The sequence below is a fragment of the Thalassophryne amazonica genome, chromosome 1, assembly GCF_902500255.1.
Source record: "Thalassophryne amazonica chromosome 1, fThaAma1.1, whole genome shotgun sequence".
Lineage (NCBI taxonomy): Eukaryota > Metazoa > Chordata > Actinopteri > Batrachoidiformes > Batrachoididae > Thalassophryne > Thalassophryne amazonica.
In genome coordinates, this window is record NC_047103.1 from 151,194,775 (window position 1) to 151,218,485 (window position 23,711).

The window sequence follows — 23,711 nt, forward strand, 5'->3', positions numbered from 1 at the left end:
GGGTCTACAATCCTGCTGAAGGGTTCTTTTAATTTTTGAGCTACAGGAAATATCGATATATTGTTGAAATAATTATTTGAGAAATAAAGAGGGGACATCTATTAAGAATCTACATGTCTGGCATGCACGTGTCTCAAAAGCATCACACTGATCAGAGTACTGTGATATTAAGGTGAGGAACTGGTTACAAGGCAAGGATCCACAGTACTGTAGTTGTTTTTCCTGAACTGAATCTGTCCCAGGGATCTGTGCGCTCATTTAATTGTCTTTATTAAACCTCTGTACAGTCGTCGTCTCCTGCATGCCAGACGGTATAAATTTTACTGCCATGTTGTTGAACTCTGAGTAATGACAATTATTTTATTACTCGGTAGGTTGTCCGTTTAAAAGTAAAAGTCCACTTGTGGTTCCAGTGTTTATTTCCCTGCAGCAGTGATGTCATATCATCTTAAGGGGCATCACTGTGTTGTAATAAACATGCTGCCTGTGTGGAATGACAGTGAGGGTTTTTGTGCTTTAAACAGGAGTCGTCTGGCTTCGCCTGCGCTGCTGATCACTCAAAAAGACGTGACATCATTCCTTGAAGACACTTCTTTCCCTGAGCTGGCACGTTGCAAACCTAACAGAGTGCTTGGGCTGTTTAAAACACACACACACACAGGTATGAGCTAAAATCAAAATGCACGAACCCAAATCTTTATTCACGTTAAGATGGATCTGAATATACATTAAAAAACAAGAACTGTACATCAGTTTCTAAAAATTGCATCCATGATCCTTTTTCTGCCCTTAATCGACTTTCCCTTTTCTTCATCTAAATTTATTTTCTTCTTCTTCTTACTTGGAGTTAAGCCTACAGCCAGTACTTTACACTGTAAAACATTCCACCATCTTTGGAAACATTATGTATTGCTGCTGTTGTTATTGTTTTGTGTTAATTTTTATGACATTGACCAAAAGTAGGATTTTATTGCAGGTTTCTTTGAGTATCCGTTCAACATAAATTAAATTATTAAGCCTGGGTCCCACCGAATAATGAAGGATGAAGAAGGAGCCACGCATGGGTGTGTCACGATTATTCGAAGAATGACCCACGTTTTCATCTATCACCTATCGCTATGAAGGTGCCTCTGTGTGCCTCTCTGTACCCTGCATGTGCCACGTAGCAGCCTCTAGTGAGGCACGACCGACCTGTCATTAGAGCCTCGAATGGCTCGCATCAGCCACACTAAGCCACGTAGTGTCATGATAGCGCCATGATAACGCCATGTTGATGCACGTTTAGGCATGAGTTTGGTCCAAACCTCCAGCCCTCCCACACCTGGTCCCTTTAAAGTGTGGGATTTCAATTCACAGATTCACAGCAGCATTTAAAGATGTCCCTTTTTTTAAACGCAGTCCAAAAATAGACACTCCAGCACAGTTCCGCAGTTGTGCGCTGTGCGCCAGGCTGCTGTCCACCTGTAATGCACCAAACCAGCTAGACCCAAACCACGGGTTCCTGGAGAGCCGCCTCTGTGCTCCTTGCTGGCTCTGCGCCTCTCTGGCTTTTCTTCTGCGGCTTTAAACACGCAAAACTTTGTTTGTCTGTTTATTTCTGCAAAATTGCTCTTTTGCGTGCACGCTGCTGTTGTCCTTTCATGGAGAGCCGCCTCTGTGCTCTTTCCATCCGTGGCTGGCTTTATATTTTCACTGGCTTTAAACGGTTATTTTTACAACGTGATTCCACTTTTAACTTTGTGTTCGTCCGTTTATTTCTGCAAAAGAGCTCTTTTGCGCGCGGTACCGTTCTGCATACAGAATGAGGTGGCCGCTTTATTATATACACCTATGGATCATTTTCAAAAATATATATATACATATATATATTATTTCTTCCGCAGCTTACAAGTCCCATGATACAACTTTTAACTTTGTATTATGTTTTCAGAATCGGTCTTTTGCGCGCTCTCCTTCTGTGTTGCCGCACAGCTTCTGCTCTTAGCTGCTCCACTGGAATTATTATCTTCCATGGCTTTAAACACACATCCACTTTCACGCAGTCACCTAAATTTTAACTGTGTTCGTCCAATATTGACTGAAAAATCACTCTTTTGTGAGCTGGCGTGGTGCCTGAATGCTCGTTTGAAGCGTGATGAGTCAGTGCGCACACGCAGCGGAGCTCATGTGATCCATTAATTCCAGAAGTGATTAGAGGTGTTTTCAGCATCCAAGGTTTGACAGAAAATGATTAATCCGCTACAAAATAATTATTTTATATAGAGTCCAGCGCACAGAGCAGGTGGAATTGTGTGCGCAAGAGGAGAGCCGCTCCAAAAATAGCCTCTCAGGTCCTGCCTCAGTGCGTACACACAACAGAGCTCATGTGATCCATTAACAAGATATTAAATCAACATACTTTTACATACAACAGACATCAACATACAGACATACTTTTACAGCTCGGAACTGTTTTATCAAGCTATAAAAAACATTAAAAATAGTTACCTTAAGCTGTTCAAAATATATTCCACATGGAGCAGGGAAGAGAGGAAAAAAAGTGTCCAGATGAAACGGTCCTCTGTGATTCCAGAAGTGCTTAGAGGTGTTTTCAGCATCCGAGGTTTGACAGAAAATGATTAATCCGCTACAAAATAATTATTTTATATAGAGTCCAGCGCACAGAGCAGGTGGAATTGTGTGCACAAGAGGAGAGCCGCTCCAAAAATAGCCTCTCAGGTCCTGCGAAGCTGCCAGGAGCACGGATAATGGGCTTTTAGCAGACTCGTAAGCACCACGCAAATGCCTCTAAGCCATCGCAGTAACTCGTACACAAACTGCGCCACGCTGTTGTTGCTAAATTTTGAACTTCTTGAAATTAGCGCCACGCTCAGAGAGGAGCCTCGTTAACTGAAGATAATGCCTCTAAGAGCCACTCAGAGCCATGAAACTCCCACGATAGTTGAAGAAACCCTCTCGTAGCAAAGAAAACATGCTGCGTGGCTCCTTCTTCATCCTTCATTATTCGGTGGGACCCAGGCTTTACTAACAGGAAAATTAAAAGTAATGCAACTGTCCGAATGTGGTATTTGTTTTGCAGGAAAACTAGTGGCCAGACACAAATACTGATGCCACATTAATATTCACAGTGTGTAGGTTTGCAAAGTGACAAAGTGAATCAAAGTCGACCTGTGTCGTGCAGGAGAGTATGTTCATCTTTAATGGGTGCAGACTGAATATGAGAGGGTCGTAGGCGCGTGCAATTGCCCAAAGAGAATTTTGAAATGTTCAAAAAAATTTCACCCATAAATGTCATGCAGTGTGGTGCGATCTGCTCACCAACACTACATGCAGCTTGTCAAGTGGAATAAAGAAGATGTAAACAGAGCGAGTGGTTGCGTCAGCGGATTGTATCAGAGCGCAGCTCGTCTGAACGATTATAACCAGATGTTAAATCTATCACATTCATACTTTTGCAGCTGCACACAAGAAGGAAAGAACATGCAACTGTTTTACCAAGCCATGACAGTGTAAACATGACAAATAATTACCTTTTTAGATGGCTCCAAATGCTTTCAGCTCCAGCTCGTTCTGTAACCTTACCACTAGATGACACTAAACGAACGGCTCCAGCTGGAGCGCTCCTCTGTGATTCAGGAAGCAATTAGAGCTGTTTTCAGCAGCCAATTTGCAGAGAAATAATTAATCCACTACAAAATTATTATTTTATATACTCATCGTCCAGTGCTCAGCGAGTGGCAGCCAGTGGAACAAAGAACACAGCGGGTGGGATCGTCACAACGATATGCATGCAAGAGTGTGCATCAAGTGTCAGCGGATGTTTAGATTTGGTTGGAGTTTCATGTTATACATCATCAAAATTTCACAATTCTATGTTTGTACAGGTATAAACTCTTCTGACTCAAGCAAAGTTAATTTAGAAACAGCTCATTTTAATCATTGATTTCAGAGGTGGGAGTAAGTCACCATCAAGTCACTCTCACATCATGAATCAGCAAGTCTCAAGTCATAATGACCACCAATTGTTTGCAAGCTGCCTTGAGACCTGACTTGGGACTTGCAGATTGATGACTTGACAGTGACTTCGTTCCACCTCTGATTGATTCTAAATGTACTTTCCAAACCCTCAGCAACATCTCCCAGAGGGAGTGTGTAGTTCAAATGGAGTGGACCGAGATACCGCCATCTTGGCAGGGTCTGACGCTGCTTAACTCCTGGCCAAACCATGGATGGGTAAATATAGTAGTGTTCAGAATAATAGTAGTGCTATGTGACTAAAAAGATTCATCCAGGTTTTGAGTATATTTCTTATTGTTACATGGGAAACAAGGTACCAGTAGATTCAGTAGATTCTCACAAATCCAACAAGACCAAGCATTCATGATATGCACACTCATAAAGCTATGAAATTGGGCTATTAGTAAAAAAAAAGTAGAAAAGGGGGTGTTCACAATTATAGTAGTGTGGCATACAGTCAGTGAGTTCATCAATTTTGTGGAACAAACAGGTGTGAATCGGTGTCCCCTATTTAAGGATGAAGCCAGCACCTGTGAACATGCTTTCTCTCCAGTGCTGGTCCTCAGCTTAGATGCCGAGAAGGCTTTTGATTCGGTCAGTTGGCAATTCCCTGTATCAAACTAGGGTCGTTTTTGTTTTTCTGAAAATTTACTCAGGTTATTAAAGCCTTATACACATCCCCAACAGCAATGATAAAAGTAAATGGTGGCCTATCAAGTCCAATAAACTCCAAAGAGGCTGCCGTCAAGGGTGCCCTTTAAGTCCATTTCTATTCAATTTGTTATTGAACCCTTAGCCCAGATGATAAGACAGGAAAAAAGAATTGAAAGGTGTAAATATTAAAGGTACAGAATATAAATTTGCTTGTACGCTGATGATGTACTAGTACACTCTTAAACCCAGGAAATAGGTCATACCTCTGCTTATGAATGTCCTTAAAATGTTCGGATCTCTTTCAGGATACTCTCTTAATGTGAATAAAACCCAAGCTCTTTTGTTCAATTATAATCCTACTCAAGAACTAGTTAAAAAATATGATTTCAACTGGAACCTATCATATATTCAGTACTTGGGGGTAACCATACCAAAGGACCTCCTTCCCTTTTCATACTTAACTACAAAAATATTACAAAGAAAATCAATAAGGACCTAGACAGATGGGCCTTGCTCTCACTAGATATTGGAGAAAGAATTAGATCGATTAAAATGGTAATCTTACCTAAATTTTTGTACCTATTAATGCGTTACCTGTGGAAATCCTCAGAGCCAATTCAGAGAATGGGACAAATGTATATCTAGGTTTGTGTGGAATTCAAAAGAAGCCACAAATAAAATACACTATTCTCCAATTACCAAGGGACAGCTGAGATTTGGCTTTACCTTGTCTTAGGCATTATTATATCGCAGCCCAGTCGAGGCTGCTTGTCCTCTGGTGTGATGAGTCCTATGTGGCGAGGTGGAAGGGTTTGGAGCTTTCCCTGACTGAAGTGCCATACAGTCAGTACTAGGCTGTGCACATTGTGCTAAAACAACTATACAGCTAGGAAATTTTGCTTGTGTCATCTATTAAAATATGGCTGCAAGTTGTAAAGATGTTTCATCTCCAAAGACAAGTTAAAATCCTGGGATGGTCCACTGTGTGACCCACACTTTGCACCCAGCAGTTCATGATTTTAGATTTAAACAATGGTCTCAGTTAGGTTTAATAGTCCTTAGCAGTATCATTTCTAGAGGCCAGATGGACAGTTTCCAGAATCTTCACTCAGATTTGGTCTTGGTAAACATGATTTTTTCAGATATCTCCAATTACGCCATTATTTTGTTAAGGAACTACATTGTGTCTCATCTGGAAATCCCTCCAACCTAGTTCCGGTCTTTGTTGATATCTACAAAGGGTGTAATAACAAAAAAATGGTAGGAAGAATTTATAAGATTCTGAATTCAACTAATACGAAATGTATCTTCATGTGAAAAAACAATGGGATAAGATTTGAAAGTTAAATACTAGAAGAACTCTGGTTGGAGGGATGGAAGTCTCAAAATTGTACAACAAACTCGCCATCTGGAGAGACTTCTGCTGGAAAAGTTTAGTTTTGTTTTTTTTTATTACTCCTATTAGGAAATCAAAAGTCATGGGAATTCAGTTCTCTTGCTGGAGGGAATCTGGATCTGTCTAAGCAGATCCAGTTCATATATTTTGGTCATGCCCTGCCATCGTTCGTTTTTGGAAGGAGGTAATAAGTATGATTCACTCAGTACTGGGTATTCATTTGGACCTGTCATTTTGCTCTTTGGTTCCTCTGTGTCTCTCCAAAGGATTAGGTCAAATGGACTTGTACCTACTAAGGATTATTCTTGTTGCGGCAAGTGTTGGCTCAAAAAAGACATTCCTTCAGTGTCTCTCCTAATACAAATTGTGACACACATAAGAAACAATGGAACTTATAACATTCCGCCTCCACCTACAACAACACAAAGAAAAGTACTGGAAAAGATGGGACTGTTTTGTACAATCCATGGACACTGACAATGTTGAAGAACTGTAAAAAAGTATCTTCTTTTTGTTTGTACTCCTGTGCCTGCCCACGTTTGTTGTTTATGTATGCCATAAACGTCTTTAAAAATAAAAGTAAAAAAAAAGAACATGCTTTTCTCTTTGAAAGCCTGACGAAAATGGCACGTTCAAGACATTGTTCAAAAGAACAGCGTAGTTTGATTAAAAAGTTGATTGGAGAGGGGAAAACTTATACACAGCTGCAAAAATATAGGCTGTTCATCTACAATGATCAGTGCTTTAAAATGGACAAAAAAAAAAAACAGACCGCGTGCAAGGAAAACGGAAAACAACCATCAAAATGGATAGAAGAATAACCAGAATGGCAAAGGTTCACCTTTGATCAGCTCCAGGATGATCAAAGACAGTCTGGAGTTACCTGTAAGTGCTGTGACAGTTAGAAGACGCCTGTGTGAAGCTAATTTATTTGCAAGAATCCCCTGCAAGTCCCTCTGTTAAATAAAAGACATGTGCAGAAGAGGTTACAATTTGCCAAAGAACACATTCAACTGGCCCTAAGAGAAATGGAGGAATATTTTGTGGACTGATGGAGTAAAATTGTTCTTTTTGGGTCCAAGGGCCGCAGACAGTTTGTGAGATGACCCCCATACGTGAATTCAAGTCACAGTGAAGACAGTGAAGCATGGTGGTGCAAGCATCATGATATGGGCATGTTTCTCTCCTATGGTGTTGGGCCTATATATCGCATACCAGGTATCTGGATCAGTTTGGATATGTCAAAATACTTGAAGAGGTCATGTTGCCTTATGCTGAAGATGGACATGCCCTTGAAATGGGTGCTTGAACAAGACAATGACCCCAAGCACACTAGTAAACAAGCAAAAATCTGGTTCCAAACCAACAAAATTAATACCTCACAGATGTGAAGAAATCATGAAAAACTGTGGTTATACAACTAAATACTAGTTTAGTGATTCACAGGATTGCTAAAAAAGCAGTTTGAACATAATGGCTTTGAGTTTGTAGCGTCAACAGCAGATGCTACTATTATTGTGAACACCCTCTTTTCTACTTTTTTCTTCACTAATAGCCCAATTTCATAGCCTTAAGAGTGTGCATATCATGAATGCTTGGTCTTGTTGGATTTGTGAGAATCTACTGAATCTACTGGTACTTGTTTCCCATGTAACCAATAAGAATATACTCAAACCTGGATTAATCTTTTTAGTCACATAGCACTACTATAATTCTGAACACTACTGTAGGTGGTGTGAGGGAGGGGAACTGGGTGGGTTCAAATGAAGCCCAGACATGCCCACTGATGTCAAAATTACCAAGCCAGCTAAAGCTAACAAGCTAGTTATCTTGGCTTTGAGTGATAAGTAATATATTTTTGCAGACTGGGTGGTGGCTTTAATAATGGGTATCTTGAGTGCAGGTATTAAAAATTATGACTTACCTATAGCCTCAGTAACCCTGACACTGTCAGCGAAGCTGACTTTACCAAGGTGTCAATAGCTACAAATTAGTGCTAACATAGGAATTAAAAAAATGTTTCCCTCACTGAAAATACTGGTGCACAGGCTTTTTAGGTGGTCTGTTAGGACAGCTGGCTGCACTGAAAGCCATTTTTTCCTCAGATATTTGTATTAAAATATTTAACAAAAATTATATGTAGGGGCAAGCTAGCTATAGAGACCAAAACTCTTTTTGTTCCAGAGTGTACACATGTTCATTTCTGCTGTCAGCTTGGTCAGCCTCAAGTGGCCATTCACGGAACTTCAGGTTATGGCACTTCTGCGTTAGCTTCATTTTGAAGAAACTTGGTTTTAATCCATATCCGCTTACTCTGTGAAACACGCCCACTCAATTGGTCAGCACAGTTGGGGTGAGTTCGTTGGTGCAGCCAAAGAATTGCTTCTGCTTACCTTAGATTTAGAGAGGGGGTGTGGCAACCAGCGGTTTAACAGACAGGCACAGAAATGGGTCATGTCTTAGAGACTTGAAGAGGGACAACATTTTTAGGATGCATTGCTTCAGTGTCTGAGCTGTTTTTGGTGCCAGACTTTAATATCTGTTCTTAACACACCTGGTAACCAAATGATAGCTTTTTGAAAAGGCGCACAATATAAACCTGTTGTAAAATTCCTCGATTGGTCCACCTTGCAGGATCTCACATCTATGCCGGCGTGTCTGCTGATGATGAAATGATACAGTGTTGTAACGTGTCCTCGTAGGTGTACCGGTGTTTACTGAAGCAGCAAAGTCACTGCGAGGTGAAATGCTGAGTGGGTTACTGACTGACGGGCTGGCAGAGAAATGGTAAACTTCTAAATTCACCCACATCAGTCCTGTTTCACAGATAAGTCCTCATTTAAGTGTTTCCTTTAAGAGACATTATGTAGCTGAGAGAAGAAAATGTGCATCAGCCATCTCAGTAGCTCTTAAAAACATCTTTAAATATCATTTCTCCTTGAAAAACTGTATTTCTTGAAGGCAGCATGGGATTATATCTGAGCGAATTTGGGTACAACAGCCAAAGTGTCAACTACCTTTTCCTGTAAAATCTCAAATGTATGACTTCATTTGCTGCCTAATTTATGGACTTTCGAATTGTTTGAGCAGCACATTTCAGTGTTTTGTGTGTGTGCGTGCGTGCGCGCTCCGTGCAGGGCTGCAGACTACAGGGTGGTCCTTCCTGCTGTGCTGGTGTTTCCATCTTGGAGGACACAGACTCATCCGTCTCCCCTGAATGTTTCGTCTTCTGCTGAGGAGCTGCTCACAAACATCAGAAAGTCACATCTGCGCACACTGGTAATGCAAATTATTGTTTTATTTTTGTTGATATTTATCAGTCGGACCTGCAGCCCCGAGGACCAGCACCCAGCCGGTAACGGACGGTGGCAGCAGCAGAGAACCAGTCACTTGGAAGAAAAGCGCTTAATCAGCGAAGTTCCACAAAAAACCACACATGAAGGATATATATATTTTTTTTTCTTTCCTTTTTTACATGGGCCGTAACTTCAGCTTGCCAGTGAGCCGACTTGGCACCGGTAACAGTGGCAGCATTTGAAGGAACAAGTCACGTCTCACATAACGGAGGACATTATTTTTAACTTCAGTTGATGAACTGGCCGGCGATCACTTTAGTATTTCTCTGTTTTCCTTGTTGTTTAATGCTGGCAAATTATACAGTATTTTTTGTCTTTCTGATGCCTGATTCTTTTTTTTTCTCTGTTTAAGGTGCAGCTCCATCCAGAGATGGGAGTTGTATTTGTGTTGGCGACTTTCCTGTCCTGTGTGCCAACAGCATTTCTTGTATATTCGTCCGTGAATTGTTCTGTAATTTATGTCTGTAGCATGGCCTAAGCAGAGGATCACCCTTTGAGTCTGGTCTGCCTGAGGTTTCTTCCTCAGAGGGAGTTTTTCCTTACCACTGTTGCTCTGGGGGTTAGTAATGTTAGACCTTACCTGTGTGAAGTGCTTTGAGGCAACTCTGTTGTGATTTGGCGCTATATAAATGAAAATAAATTGAAAAAATTGAAATTGAACTGGCAAAGTGGCAGATATTAATGATCCAGTTCAATTCTGAGAGTTGGCTGGCCCTCTGAAAAGCCATGTTAATGAGGAAAGAATAAAAACTCCGATGGGACACGGCGGGCGAGCCTCGTTTCTTGATCACACCAAGAGTCCTGGTTCGCGACTTTAATCCACAGAAAGGTGAGTCACGATGGATGTCTTTAAATGGCTTTGACGAACTTGCGGTACGCTACGTTTGTTTTACGAGTGAGAGCATTTTACAGATTAAATGTGAATAAGCCAGTTTCGACTTTCTCAGTGTGCATGCATTTTCAAAACAGGTGACAGTGTTACTTTGTGCACAGCAGAACAGCGTTGTCAGTTGCTTTAGGCCCTAATTTTGTATTTTATTGACTGTACAGCAAGCAACACAGCACCCTTTTGGCGCATTTACCGGCTTAGAACCAATCAAAATACTATAGAAGACAAAGAATTACCCTTCCTTTTCACATTCCTTTCCTTTCTTTCACTTATTACCTCAGTTTTTGTTCCTTTGACGTTCTTTCTCTGTTAATTGTGCTCCTACTTATTTAGAATGTGTTTTTACTTGACAGTTTGAAGTGAGTTCTCTTTGTTTCAGAGGGCTTCATACACATTAAAATTCACCAGAATACAGAAAATCTGACTTGCTTGTGGAAAGATTTTCTGGGGGAGCACCCCCAGACCCCCCATAATCAATACTGTTTTTACTTGACAGTCTGAAGTGAGTTTTCTTTGTTTCAGAGGGCTTCGTACCCATTAAAATTCACCAGAATACACAAAATTTGACTTGTTCTTTTAAAAATGTTATGGGGGAACACCCCCAGACCCCCCAGAATCAAGACTACACCCCCGCCCCACCACCCTTTTATGTATCTTTATGTTCAGGTTTGCATTCTTTTTATGCTTTTCCTCCCTCTCTCCTGAGTGGCTATTTAGAATAGATTTGTATATTGTATAATGTGTTGATTGTATTTATTGAGGAAAAAGAGTGTGTGCCCCCACTACAGCACATTTTAGTGAATTGCTGGCATTGATTTTTGCCAGGAAAAAATTTCAGTCAGATGAAAATTTATTGCTTTAACCCATACGCTGTTGTCCAGCCAATATTTTATGAGCTTTGGAATAAATCTGTCAACCTGTGAGGACAAGTAGGAAATCTACCCTCAGATTTTTGTCAACAAACTGATGTGTAACTCTCATGTTCGCTGGGTTTTGTATTGATTTAATAAGATCAATAAGAAACGTTATTCATCACTGCGGAGGAGACTTCAATGTCACAGTATCTCAAGAATAAAAAACAAGATCTTATAGGTTAAAGAATCTGAAAGCTGTGCTAGTGCACAGTGAAACATTGCACTGGATGATTGCACAAAATAATGGAATGCATTGCGTAGAATGCACTCTACTTGCAAGACTATACATACATTACTTTTTATGTTTTTGACCTTGTATGGCAGGTCATATCATACTATCCCATATGGAAAAGAAATAGAAAAAACTTACAAGAAGTTACATCAGTTCCAGTAATAAACTTTATATTTGACGTGTTGTGCTTATAAGTCAGTTTGATATTACACATATCTACTAAGGATTCTGTATGTGGAATTACTGTCATATTGTTTTTTAAGTTCCCAGTTTATATAAGTCACATATTGTACAAATTTACTAAGGATCTTATATCTGGTTTGACTGTCACATGCATTACTTACAAGTTCCAGATAGAACAGATACAAACTTTATAAAATTTATGTATATCTTTTCCATATGGGATGATTTGAAAAGTGTTTGTTCTGCTACTTCCCCCGAGGTGCTTGGACAGATTTCCAGCAATCATGCTGTGTGCCTGTACATTAACCCCCGAATTTCCCTTAGGGGTTTGTGTTGGTAATGGCCAAGATCATTGGGGTCAATGGTCAAAATTTTTCTTTATCTCCTTGTTCCTGTACTCATCCCATGTCCTTTGGCTACTTTCCACCAAACTTGATATTTGGAAAACATTCAACCCCAGAATCGTTCTTGAAGGGTTTGTTTTGGCAAAGGTCAGGGTAATTGGGCTCAAAGGTCCTCCAGTGTCCATCAAACTTGGCACACATATGTAGGTGGGTTCTAAAATTGCCAAATCTACCAAAAGTCAATCATTAGTGTCAAGGACATGTTTGCCTGTCTGTTTGTTGGCCTATTCCTCCTTCGACTCCTCGCAAGTCCTTGTGTTGATTTCTACCTAATTTTGTATTTTAATGAAGGTTGACTTCAAATTGGCATAAAAATGTTTTTTATAGTGGTCAAGGAATTTGACCCAGTTTGGACCAAATGTAGTGCAGCCTGGGATGGATTCCAGAACTGTTTCTGCAAGGTCAGCCAGAGGTCAGTCATTTGGGTGAAGGTCAAAGTCACTGGGGTCAAATGTGAGATTGCTGTAACCAATACTGTCTTCATACTTACAGATACTATTACCTAAAATCTAAAAAAAAAAAAAAAAAAACAACCCAACAACCCCTCCCCCCCCTTTCCAAATTGTCATTATGGGGTTTTGTGTGTGGAATTTTGAGGAAAAAATGAATTTCATCCATTTTGTAATAAGGCTGCAACATAACAAAATGTGGAAAAACTGAAGTGCTGTGAATACTTTCCAGATGCACAGTAAATGGAAGTGTACGGTTGTATGCAAAACTTTGGGCACCCCTGATGATTTCCATGATTTTCCTTTATAAATCATTGGTTGTTTGAATCAGCAATTTCAGCTAAATATATCATATAGCAGACAAACACAGTGATATTTGTGAAGTGAAATTAAGTTTATAGAATTTACAGAAAATGTGCAATCATTCTTTAAACTAAATTAGGCAGGTGCATAAATTTGGGCACCCCAACAGAAAAAAATACATCAATATTTAGTAGTTCCTCCTTTTGCAGAAAAAACAGCCTCTAAATGCTTCCTATAACTTCCAGTGAGAGTCTGGATTCTGGTTGAAGGTATTTTGGACCATTCGTCTTTACAAAATATCTCAGGTTTGTTGGTTTCTAAGCATGGACAGCCTGCTTAAAATAACACCACAGATTTTCAATAATATTCAGGTCTGGGGCCTGAGATGGCCATTCCAGAATCTTGTACTTGTTCCTCTGCATGAATGCCTTACTAAATTTTGAGAAGTGTTTAGGGTCGTTATCTTGTTGAAAGATCCAGCCCCGGCGCAACTTCAGCTTTGTCACTGATTCATGAACATTGTTGTCAAGAATCTGCTGATATTGACTGGAATCCATGTGACCCTCAACTTTAACAAGATTCCCAGTACCTGCACTGGCCACACAGCATGATGGAACGGCCTCCAAATTTTACTATAGGTTGCAAGCGTTTTTCTTGGAATGCTGTGTTCTTTTTCAGCCATGCATACCGCCCCTTCTTATGTCCAAATAACTCAATTTTAGTATCATCAGTCCATAGCACCTTATTCCAAAATAAAGCTGGCTTGTCCAAATGTGCTTTAGCATACCTCAAACGGCTCTGTTTGTGGCGTGTATACAGAAAAGGTTTCCTCTGCATTACAACATCATACAGCATCTCCTTGTACAAAGTGCACTGTATAGTTGAACGATGCACAGAGATACTATCTGCAGCACGATCATGTTGTAGGTCTTTGGAGCAGATCTGTGGGTTGACTATGATTGTTCTCACCATCCTTTTATTTTTCTTGGCCTGCCACGTTGGGCCTTAACTAGTACTGTGCCTGCGGTGTTCCATTTCCTCACTATGTTCCTCACAGTAGAAACTGGCAGCTGAAATCTCAGAGATAACTTTTTGTATCCTTCCCCTAAACCATGATGTTGAACAATCTTTGCTTTCAGGTCATTTCAAAGTTGTTTAGAGACTCCCCTGTTGCCACCCATTAGAAGAGATGCAAAAAGGGGAAACATTTGCAAATGGCCACCTTAAATACCCTTTCTCATTAGATTCACCCGTCAGTTCACCTGTCAATGAGCTTACCAAACCAATTTTGTGTTCCAATAATTAGTGCTAAATGTATTCAAATCAATAAAATGACAAGGGTGCCAAAATTTAGTAAGAAAGTAATTATTGCACACTTTCTGTAAAATCTAGAAACTTTATTTCACTTCTCGTGTTCGTCTGCTATATGATATATTTAACTGAAATTTCTGATCCAGACAACCAATGATTTTTAATGGAAAATCATGAAAATGATCAAGGGTGCCCAAATGTTTGCATACAACGGTATATATGGAATCTGGAATACAAATTATATATATATATATAATATAAGTCTAATATGAATAAATATTATATATGGAATGATGTTGTATATACAGTATGTCATAAATATTAGAAAAGTTATATCTGTATATACATACAAAGAGTGCAGTGGTGGGTTGTCTGACAGAGAAAACAGCTGTATGATGTCAAGCTGGTGTTAAACAGTCCTGCTGCTGTCAGACTGAAGAACCTGTGGCGTGAAGGTGGTGCTCTTTCTTACTGTGGGTGCAGCAGTCTGTTGCTGAAGAAGCTGCTTCAGGCCCCACAGTGTCATGCAGAAGGGTGAGAGGTGTTGCCCATGATTCATGTCAGCTTGGATAATGGCCTCGTCTCACCCACCTCATCTATGGACCCCAGAGGGCAGACCAGGACCGAGCCGACCCTCTTAACTTAATGATCTGTGGCCATAATAATTTATGGCTACAGATAATCTCAGTGCCATCTTCTCAGGGCCGCATCACTTTATTCAAGTGTATGAAGGATAGTCCACTTTTTTTTCACAGTATGAGTGACACTGTGCTCTTACTTACACTCTGTAGTAGGCTTATTTGTAATATTTCAAGAATTTCCTTTTTATTACATTTTTGCCTATTTTTCTTTGTTTGCAGAGCAGTGTTTAGCATAGAGAAATAACAGAAGGATGTGCACCATTACAGTAAAATGTGTTTGAAATAATACGAATAGAGAAAAAAAAAACGGGTTTAATTTCCACTTCTGTTGACTGTATTTTCGTCTCTCTCGCTCTCTGCTCTCTGCTCTCTGCAGCCGGAGCTGACTGTGGAGAACCTGCCATCGTACCTCGCCCAGGGCAAAGCCCTGCTCCTGCTTTTCATAGGGGAGGAGGAGAACAAGGAGGAGAACAAGACGGGCCGTAGTCAGAACAAGGCGTTGGTGGAGGAGATGAGAAGAGTGGTTGAGTCTGGAGGGGAGTGGATGGAGCAATACCTGGCTTGTTGGATGCACCTGTATGTTCACCGGCCACTTTCCCTCTAACTATTCATTCTTTTCTAACCTTTGCTCTTGGCTTGTGAAAAATAGAATTTGTTACTTTGTTGTAGTGGCCGTACACCAGCTGGAAAATCTATCCTGGTGTCATACCTGGGGTCTCAGCATTCTCTCCCTGCACTGATCCTCACACATTTGCCCTCCCGAGCGGACGTCTACCAGTACCCGCCGAACTCCCCCATAGTGGGTCACTCCATCCGTCAGTGGCTGCAGAGGATAGAGGGCGGCACTGAACCCCCTGCAGGTAAGTAAGAACCTGGGCAGGATAAACAAGATGCAGCAAGAAGAGAGCCAAGGCCCACAATTCATGTGTTCAGAATTTTTTTTTTTTTTTTTTTTTTTCTGATTGGGTTCAAACTATTACCTGAACTCTCCCTAACATTTAGAGGAACCTACTCCAGAACAGAATTAAGCATTTTACCAAGTCTAATGGGAATCTTTTCATGAGCATAAAAAAAAAAAAAAAACTACTCTTGCACGTTTTTTTTTTTTTTGTTTTTGTCCCAAATACTTTTTGCAACCTGGGTATTTATGCACACATACATGCACACACTATCATCATCATCAGAATATTAAATGTGGTAACCCCAAATGAAAACAAGGGAGGAGCCAAAGGGGCTTTTTACTTGACCACTCAGTAATGAAATGATTGTAAAAACCAGATTAAATGCAACCTGGATTTGTTAGGAAATGTAGGTGTACACACACACACACACACATATATATATATATATATATAGAGAGAGAGAGAGAGAGAGAGAGAGAGAGAGAGAGAGAGAGAGAGAGAGAGAGAGAGAGAGAGAGAGAGAGAGAGAGAGAGAGAGAGAGAGAGAGAGAGAGAGAGAGAGAGAGAGAGAGAGAGAGAGAGAGAGAGAGAGAGAGAGAGAGAGAGAGAGAGAGAGAGAGAGCTTTTTTGTCATCTTTTTTACACACACAAATGTGCCTAAAACATTTACCCAGCACCCAACTGTGTACCAACAATATTTTTTCACAATATTTTTGAATTCAAGTAAGTGCAGGAGTTAATGGTTATGTTTTTTTAAATTCCCAATGATTTTAAAAAGTATGATTTTTTTTTTTTTTTTTTAAAGAAAAAGTCAATTTTTTATGAAGTACAACCCCAATTCCAGTGAAGTTGGGACATTGTGTAAAATGTAAATAAAAACAATACAATGATTTGAAAATTCTCTTCAAGCTATATTCAATTGAATACACCACAAAGACAAGATATTTAATGTTCAAAGTGCTAAACTTTGTTTTTTTGCAAATATTTGCTCATTATGAAATGGATGCTTGCAACACATTTCAAAAAAGCTGGGACAGTGGTATGTTTACAACTGTGTTACATCACCTTCTAACAACACTCAATAAGCGTTTGGGAACTGAGGACACTAATAGTTGAAGCTTTGTAGGTGGAATTCTTTCCCATTCTTGCTTGATGTAGGACTTCAGTTGCTCAACAGTCCGGGGTGTATTTTGTGCTTCATAATGTGCCACACATTTTCAATGGGCGACAGGTCTGGACTGCAGGCAGGCCAGTCTAGTACCCGCACTCTTTTACTATGAAGCCACCCTGTTGTAACACATGCAGAATGTGTCTTGGCATTGTCTTGCTGAAATAAGCAGGGACTTCCATGATTTCCAAAAACAATTTGAAACATGGACTCATCAAACCACAGCACACTTTTCCACTTTGCGTCTGTTCATTTCAAATGAGCTCAGGCCCAGAGAAGGCGGCGGCATTTCTGGATGTTGTTGATGTACGGCTTTCGTTTTCCATGATAGAGTTTTAACTTGCAATTGTAGATGTAGCGACGAACTGTGTTAACTGACAATGGTTTTTGAAGTGTTCTTGAGCCCACGCAATAAGATCCTTTACACAATGATGGCTGTTTTTAATGAAGTGCCACCTGAGGGATCGAAGGTTCGAGCATTCATCAACTTTTCCAGTCTTCCCAGTCAGTTTGGACATTAAAAATTTTTTGTGGTGTATTCAATTGAATATAGGTTGAAGAGGATTTGCAAATCATTATATTCTGTTTTTATTTACATTTCACACAACGTCCCAACTTCATTGGAATTGGGGTTGTACTATTGGGAAACAAAATTACACATGAACAAACCTCATGACCCCCAACAGGGCTGCAAAATTGGCATTCAGTAATGACTCATTCTGGAGACCACCAAAGTTAGAAGCAGCATCAATTCTGAGAAACTGTTTTTCAAAAAAAAAAAAAAAAAACACACCTGAACTCTTATTGTGTCATACCCATTTTATTTTCCGTCTAAAATTAGTAAATTATTCCTTCGCTGCTTTGTGCGTGCGAGTCTGTGTGTTTGTGAGAGAGAGAGAAGGCATTAAAGTCTCTTCCACCTTCTGTTCAAATATTGTTTGGAGCTGGATTTGTATTCCAGACAATATACAATCCAATTACACTCTCACTGTTCCAGATGGTCAGGTCTGGTTGGGGGTGTGTGCTGGTGATGCGTGTTGCTGCATCTACCACTCCACGGACCCAGTTTGGATCTTACATGGCAGCCACCCAGGCAGACAGTTAGTCCCACCTCTCAGAAATAACAAATCTTTCTGCCACAAACAGGTGAAACATGGGGTGGGGAGGAGAGACTAGTCTTGGCCTTTTCTAGCTGCTGAATCATCTATGTGCTGGATCATACCCGGAGAAATTCACCAACTGGTCAATAGGTTGTCACTGATGCTTCCACAAATTGCGACAGTCCTGACCTGACTTTCCCTAAGTAACTGTTCATTTGACACAATGTAATTCCAGCAGTAACAAAGGTTCTTACAAAGAGATCTAGTACCAGAGACATGTTGTCTTTGCCTTAGGTCACTGGTTTGAGTTGAAGTCTCACAATCATACGGTAACACAGGAGGCATCAGAAACCTAAAGACTAGACCCCAACTATATCATTTGGCCAGTATCAGCTGATATGAGCCTTTCACGAATGTATTGGTATCAATGCCATTTTGGCAAGATAAACCCAATATAAATACCTTATTATTACACTGCAAAAAACAACACAATTTGACTGTTGAAAATGATGTCATGACAGAGGCTGTCCACTAGGGGGTACGCCAGTGACATTGTTTGCAATGCTGTCAAGCATGGTTGGGATCCATCACCCCTTTGTCACATTAGCTACATGAGACAGAGTCCAAGTGACTAGCTGCCATTCATTTTCAGTCAGTAACTTGCATTTGTTTCCTGGGCAGAAGGTTCCCAGTTCAGGGCCACCCCTGCTCATTCGCCATGTAATGTCGAGTTGCATCAAGAAGGACATCTGGCGTAAAACTTGTGCCAGGTCAACATGCAGATCCACCTCAGATTTGCTGTGGCGAGCTCAAGTTTAATAAGGGTGGAGCCAAAGGGACGTACTTTATCTAAGAGACAAGTGGTTGCTGTGCTGTCTGCTAGGCAGGGCCATAATAGACAAGTAGTCTATTTTATGCAAATGCTGAGCAATGCAAAATGGCTACTGCTAATCCTCGTGAATGCAGTGTGTTGTACATCAGTTGGTTGTTATTTATATTTATAGTTAAACTGCATAGTTAAACTGTAAAACATCTAGGCTCAAAGACATTTGTTTGTCATAAGGGTTTGATAATGAATGCTTGGAATTGGTGTCACTTTTTATGTACAGTAAAGTTGCCTAAATGTCATTGTATAACCCGGATAGTCACACTCACCGGACAAAAGCAAAAGTCCCAAACCCTTTGTGTGATTTTTTTGTACAATGGATTTTCAATCACATTGGACTGAACGTCCCATCCAATTGCAATGGTTTTCCATTAAAAATCCCTCACATACACCAAACAGAACAGTCTGAATGTGCCCAGTAACAGAGGTATGAAATGAAGTTCAGCACTGACACTTGTCGATTCGAGGAAAGTGGATACTGCATTTACATGATTAAAAGACCAGCCGTTTAATTTTCAAACCGTGCCTAAACGTGACCTAAATGAGGTAGGGCCTAATTCAAGGCAACAAAATGGTGCTTGCTACCTGCACTGTAATATGGTGCTAAGTTTCACACATATCCCTGGGTGTGAAGAACCAAACCCGTTTAGATCAGAGCCCTCTCTGCATGGCTGCAAACCCAATTTCAATTTCAATTATTTTCATTTATATAGCGCCAAATCGCAACAGAGTTGCCTCAAGGCACTTCACACAAGTAAGGTCTAACCTTACTAACCCCCAAATTAGCAGTGGTAAGGAAAAACTCCATCTGAGGAAGAAACCTCAAGCAGACCAGACTCAAAGGGGTGACCCTCTGCTTGGGCCATGGTACAGACATAAATTATAGAACACTTCACAAAACAAATATACAGGAAATACTGTTGGTGCACAGGACAGGAGGGTCTCCAGCACAAATACCACACCCATCTCTGGATGGAGCTGCACCTTAAACAGAGAGAAAAAACAGAATCAGGCATCAGAAAGACAAGAAATAAAGTAAAATTTGTTACACACCTGCTAAATGACTAAGACCGCAAAGGGCTGGGATTGGTCACTTTTCTGCTTTCACTCCTTCCTCTCCTGTCATATGTGAAAAGTTTTTGCAGTGCGCACGCCGATTATATTTCGATCACGGATCCAGTATGTTTGTCAGAAACGTCCGCAAATATGACCAACTTCACAACGCAGAGTCAGAAAAAGACGTTCAAATGACCCATAGTTCATAGAAGAAAATTACATGTGGTTTGAGGTTGGTGATTGTACAAAGAAGTGGAACTCGTTGGGGGACAAATTGATCCAGAAAAAGCTGCTGTTCCTGTGGCAAATTGCATTAAGATGCGACGGAGAACTTGGCTAAAATGGCCATGTGCACGACAACATCATTGCATGGCCACAGAATTGCATGGCCACAGAATTTCAGAGTTGCAGAAGCATAAATCAAGCTTTAGGATTTTAAAGTACCACTCCACAGCGGACTTATTAAAAAGAGTGACTCGACCGAAAATCTTTTTAATGCACATAATGCCTGGCACTTTTTTTTTTTTAAGGTAGGCGTTTATTTTTTTCCGATGAAGTTTTGACCTGGTCAATAAATGAGGCAGGCACCTATTCAAGGTCAGGCTTTTAATCAAGGAAATACATAAGTCTAATAGGTGCTGGGGATTCCCTATAGATTGTTCGGCGGCTCCTGACTGTAGCTACAATCTCAGTTCCAATGAAGTTGAGACGTTGTGTGAAATGTAAATAAAAACACAATGAACACAAAAAACACACTCCTCTTCAGCCTATATTCAGTTGAATACACCACAAAGACAAGATATTTAATGTTCAAACTGATAAACTTTATTGTTTTTGTGCAAATATTTGCTCATTTTGAAAAGGATGCCTGCAACACATTTCAAAAAAGTTGGGACAGTGGCAACAAAAGACTGGGAAAGTTGATGAATGCTCAAAGAACACCTGTTTGGAACATTCCACAGGTGAACAGGTTAATTGGAAACAGGTGAGTGTCATGATTGGGTATAAAAGGAGCATCCCCAAAAGGCACAGCCGTTCACAAGCAAAGATGGGGCAAGGCTCACCACTTTGTGAACAACTGTCTGAAAAAATAGTCCAACAGTTTAAGAACAATGTTTCTCAATGTTCACTTGCAAGGAATTTAGGGATTCCATCATCTACAGTCCATAATACAATCAGAAGATTCAGAGAATCTGGAGAACTTTCTACAAGTATGCGGCAAGGCCGAAAACCAACATTGAATGCCCGTGACCTTCGATTGCTCAGGCGGCACTGCATTAAAAACTGACATCATTGTGTAAAGGATCTTACTGCGTGGGCTCAGGAACACTTCAGAAAGCCATTGTCAGTTAACACAGTTCGTTGCTACATCTACAAGTGCAAGTTAAAACTCTACCATGCAAAGCAAAATCTATACATCAACAACATCCACAAACGCTGCCGCCTTCTGTGGGCCTGAGCTCATTTGAAATGGACACACGCAAAGTGGAGAAGTCTGCTGTGGTCTGATGAGGCCACATTTCACATTGTCCTCCGGACAAAAGAGGAAAGAGACCATCCAGATTGTTACCAGCGCAAAGTTCAAAAGCCAGCATCTGTGATGGTATGGGGGTGTTAGTGCCCATGGCATGGGCAACTTACACATCTGTGATGGCACCATCAATGCTGAAAGGTACATCCAGGTTTTAGAGCAACACATGCTGCCATCCAAGCAACGTCTTTTTCAGGGACGTCCCTGCTTATTTCAGCAAGACAATGCCGAGTCACATTCTGCACGTGTTACACCAGCATGGCTGCAGTCCAGACCTGTCGCCCATTGAAAACATACCACTGTCCAGCTTTTTTGAAATGTGTTGCAGGCATCCATTTCAAAATGAGCAAATATTTGCACAAAAACAATAAAGTTCATCAATTTGAACATTAAATATCTTGTCTTTGTGGTGTATTCAATTGAATATAGGTTGAAGAGGATTTGCAAATCATTGTATTCTGTTTTTATTTACATTTTACACAATGTTCCAACTTCATTGGAACTGGGGTTGTAATCCGTTACATACATATAATGGATTTTGTCCGTTTTATACATATAGCGGAGATCTGTTCTGTGTAAGCCTGAGCCTGTCAGTTCTCAGAAGCTAAGCAGTGCAGGACCTGGTTAGTACTTGGATGGGAGGTCTCTTTGGAACACCAGCAGCTGTGCATGTTTCTCCAGATTACACTGGAGTTGCGTCAGGAAGGGGATCTGGTGTAAAACCTGTGCCAAATACCGATGCAGATCTGGTTGTATCCGCTGTGGTGACCCCGAACATAATGGGAGCAGCTGCATGGACACCACCAGATTGTAAGGGACAAAATAAACTGGTCTACCTGAATCCATTATATGCAAGTTTTACTGTTTATATCACGGATACATTGGAATAAATTTTTAAAATTTTTACTCCATAATATCTGATTCCCCCCCCCAAAAAAAATCCATATGGATCAGGTGCCACTAAAAATTTGGATCTTAGTTCACCTGCAAACATATCATTATCACCAAACCCATATGTCCATCGACCTCATGACTGTAAAATCTTACCAGGCATGTCTTGATTTTAATGACAGAAGACCCAGAGACATGAATGTCACTGCCGAGATAAGTGAACGTCTCGGCCGGTTCAGCATTTTCACCACGTCAGATACCAATCTGATGGTCAAATCCAGGAAGTCATTGAAACTCTGGCTCTTAGTCTTGATCCAAACAATTGCAATCCCAGACACTCAGCTTGTCGAGTGCTTGCTGTCAGTTTCCATTGAGTCTGCAGACATCACTGCATCGTCTATGAAGTCGAGGTCAGTAAACCTTACCCGGAGGAGAGGTTCCCGAACAGATTTGTTTTTACTCTCACTTCTCAAAGGCAGCAGACAGACGATGTTGCGACAAAGCTCATTCTCTGACGAACAGCAGGAGTCAGAACGATGATTTTTTTTTTGTTTTTTTTGCTGTAGCTCTGACATCGATTGTTCTCCCGCCTGCGTTGATCAAATGGCATTCTACAGTGATGACCATTCGATAACATTTCCAGATTGCAGTCAAATTGCCGCACATTCTCAGCACGGCTGCTCTGTATCAACTCATGTTTTCATCCTGATATCTCAGCTGTATAACAGGATTTAAAATCGGCTTATGCACTCTTTCATTTTGGTTTCTTTTAGTTGTAGCAATGTAGAAAAAAGATAAGGATCTAGAAGGGCACTCAGAATAGATAAAGCCACCAACACAGTAATAATGACCTCAAGTGTTATTTCTTCTGCTGTCCAACGGAGGAGAGGAGTCAAAATTTGTATCTTTTCCCATGTAGCCTATGTGCTCAAACGTGGGGCCTTTAATGTAGAGGTCTATTGTGTCACACCTGTAAGAACACAAACCAAAAAAAAAGTCTATGGATCTCTGTGATGTCATGAGGTAAGAGATGGCAAAGAAGGAACAAAAATGTATCTCAGTGAAAAATAAGTAAATAAAACAGCAAACTTGATAATGTCATGAGACAAGAATGAGAGAATAATTCAATGGAAACTTTTTTCAAAATGAAAAGATAAAATCAAGACTTTTGTGTCACATCAAAGAAAGTGAAAACTCGTCAAAGTAAGAAAACGCTTTGTTGATGTCATAAGACAAAAGAAATGCTAGACAGTATATCAAAGGAAAGGAAACCCTGTCTCACAATTAAAAAAAAAAAAACTAACATAAAAAATAAAAACACTGATATCATAGAGTAAGACAAAAGTGTTAGAAAACAGATTAAAGAAAATCCATCACACAAAGTTGAAGTAAGAGATAAAATGGATAAATACTGGTGATATCATAAAA

At 40.4% G+C, this 23,711-nt stretch overlaps 1 protein-coding gene across 1 annotated transcript in view; it reads left to right on the top strand.

Annotated features, from left to right (window-relative positions):
- txndc16 (thioredoxin domain containing 16) overlaps positions 1–23,711 on the top strand; it is an 89,687-nt gene that overhangs the window by 64,996 nt on the left and 980 nt on the right. The window contains exons 18-19 of the mRNA XM_034176214.1: positions 15,126–15,325; positions 15,419–15,609. Coding sequence (XP_034032105.1) covers positions 15,126–15,325; positions 15,419–15,609 — 391 coding nt within the window. The remainder of the gene's footprint in view (positions 1–15,125; positions 15,326–15,418; positions 15,610–23,711) is intronic.